General features: G+C 36.9%; 1 protein-coding gene across 1 annotated transcript; it reads left to right on the forward strand.

Annotated features, from left to right (window-relative positions):
• The first annotated feature begins 262 nt into the window (after window positions 1-262).
• On the forward strand, window positions 263-1,920 carry LOC100169346 (protein enhancer of sevenless 2B-like). Its single transcript, NM_001162355.2, has 5 exons — window positions 263-535; window positions 683-780; window positions 874-993; window positions 1,131-1,320; window positions 1,414-1,920. The coding sequence occupies exons 1-5, from the start codon at window positions 458-460 to the stop codon at window positions 1,588-1,590; spliced, it is 663 nt and encodes a 220-aa protein (NP_001155827.1). The 5' UTR covers window positions 263-457; the 3' UTR covers window positions 1,591-1,920.
• Window positions 1,921-2,571: the final 651 nt, after the last annotated feature.

A 2,571-nucleotide genomic window follows, 5' to 3' on the forward strand; every position in this document is an offset into this window, starting at 1 on the left:
TGAGCGAGCGAGCGGTGTTTTTGTAATTTTGTCCCCCGCCATCTCGCCCCGAGAACCAGTGGGGCGCAGGCGCGTTCGACACTTCGACCGTGTGTGCGCAACCGAAAGACCGAGAGAGCGAATGCGTGTGCGTCGATGTGTGTGCGTGTGTGTTGTGTGTGTGTGTGTGTGTGTGTGTGTGTGGGTACGTGTACGTGTGAGTGTGTGTGCGCGCGTATGTACGCGAAGTGTCTCGTGCGAGGCCGTCCGCGCTTATCTCGTCAAAGGTTGTTGTTCTGTCCGTTTCGTCCGTCAACGGGAACTACGTACGACATAAAAAAATAATCACAGTCCGAGTTCCGGTGCAGTCGGTCCACCGTTTATTTTTTTTTCTACAAACACCCGTGTATCCGGCGATTTAAGTGCGCCGATAACATATATGTTTTGAACGGACCGGAACGGACGCCCCGAACCAACGATGGAAGCCACGGCCAAGCACGACTTCAAAGCCACGGCGCCCGATGAATTGAGCTTCAAAAAGGGTAGCTTGCTCAGGGTGAGTGTGTTTGGTTTGCTCGGCCTTCGGGGTCTGAGTGGTGGGTGAATGTGGCCAATTCGGATGATCGGGGGCTGCCTTTGTGCCGCCATCAGGTACCTGCCTCTGTACAAGGCACCTGACCGATTGAAATTGTTTTTTTTTCAGGTGATCAACATGGAAGATGATGTCAATTGGTTTCGGGCTGAGTTCGAGGGCAAAGAGGGACTGATACCTAGCAATTATATAGAAATGAAAAATCACGAGTGAGTGACGCCACTTTGGATTTCTGTGTCTTTATAATAATATCATTCATGCCTAGATGTTAATAATGTTTGTCGTTCCTTGTTTGTTTATAGTTGGTACTATGGAAAAATCACCCGAGCAGATGCTGAGAAATTATTAGATCAACAGCCTGAGGGTTGTTTTCTGGTACGAATAAGTGAGAGTTCACCTGGAGATTTTTCATTATCTGTCAAGTGAGCAAAGTTATTCCATGATATAATAATAATAACCACTTATAGTATTTGCAAACTTTTGTGTATTGTGTCCTTGAAACTCATCAATAATAATTTGTATTTTTTGAAAATGTGTTTGATTTTTAATAATGTAATAGATGTGGTGATGGTGTTCAACATTTTAAAGTTTTACGAGATGCACAGGCAAAATTCTTCCTGTGGGTGGTTAAATTTGATAGTTTAAATGAACTAGTTGATTATCATCGAGAATCATCTGTGTCTCGTTCACAAGATGTTAGGCTTAGGGACATGCCAGCAGCAACTCAAAATGGATTTAACCAAAAACCGGTATTTATTATTTATTCCTAAGATATATCAATCGGGCCAATTGTAGGTACATATTATTAATAAATAATAAATATGCGTCTTGCGGTTTTACAGACGCTGGTAATTGGAATGTATGACTTTACACCTCAAGAAGATGGAGAATTAGCATTTAAACGAGGAGATGTTATAACTGTGACAAATCGCACTGATGTAAATTGGTGGAGAGGTGAGATTGGCACCAGAGAAGGACTGTTTCCAGCTGCGTATGTTTCTCCTTATCATGCCCCTTAATCTACAGTGTTCTTCATAATGTTGGATGTATTTACTACTATATGGAACGTATATTTACTACGGTAGAGAACATGTGAACATGTGACCACAAAATAGACTTAAAAATTCTAGATTTTTCCCTCGGGATCAAATATTTATTGCAATAAAAAAAAGTCAATAATTATTTAAATACTTAAATCTGTTTAGGGTTTCAAGTTTTGTTATTAATTAATTCAATGATATATTAACTTAATTTTTTTTGCTTATCCATTAATTTTTGTTTGTTAATATGTACAAGGTTAATACACTATGAATCAAAATAATAAAATGTTACCTACCATTCAGACTTAACAATTGTTTTAAAAAGGTATTTTTACTATTTAGAATATACATAAAAACCATTTGGACACGTGATAACCATTGAGTAAGAACCATTAGTTTTCATGTTTGATAAATTGTTGTTGCTCAAAAAGTGATAGTGTAAATTAATTTTTTTTTTTAATTTTACATAACATAATTTATGGTTTTTTCATTTGATAAATGTTAGCATGTGAAAACTATGTTGTGATTTAAACATGCAAACATTCACTAAGTGAAATAATTTAATAATTATGAAGTAATAAAAATATAAAATTAAAAAAAAAATCTTAGGAGGACGCTACCCATCCACTGTCTCTGTCTTACACATGTATGACTAAACATTTTCATTCATTAGTGTCAATAGTATGAAGTTGTTAGTTCTATGTTATACTAAATTGATTTACTATCAACATTTAGGTAAGATCATTGTCTGTATTCTGTGCTTCAGCGTCGGCTTTTTTCAATATTTTAATTTTCAAGAGATAAATGACCAAGAAAAGAAAAAGAATAATATTCTTACCTATAAGTTTGATATTAGGTCAATTCACTCTAATGTGGGGCATGAATTACAAGAGTGAACCACACTTTGGCCACATGATCCAAGCAAGCGTGATGGAATCAAATATGTTTGATTTTCTGTCT

This window comes from Acyrthosiphon pisum, chromosome A1 (assembly GCF_005508785.2).
Source record: "Acyrthosiphon pisum isolate AL4f chromosome A1, pea_aphid_22Mar2018_4r6ur, whole genome shotgun sequence".
In the NCBI taxonomy this organism is placed as follows: domain Eukaryota; kingdom Metazoa; phylum Arthropoda; class Insecta; order Hemiptera; family Aphididae; genus Acyrthosiphon; species Acyrthosiphon pisum.

What these genes read in the sequence shown, in the direction of transcription:
- LOC100169346 (NM_001162355.2), top strand. Translation starts at nt 458, where the DNA reads ATGGAAGCCACGGCCAAGCACGACTTCAAAGCCACGGCGCCCGATGAA. An exon ending in ATAGAAATGAAAAATCACGA is followed by an intron (nt 781 to 873) that starts GTGAGTGACGCC and finishes GTTTGTTTATAG; the next exon opens with TTGGTACTATGGAAAAATCA. An exon ending in GATTTTTCATTATCTGTCAA is followed by an intron (nt 994 to 1,130) that starts GTGAGCAAAGTT and finishes ATAATGTAATAG; the next exon opens with ATGTGGTGATGGTGTTCAAC.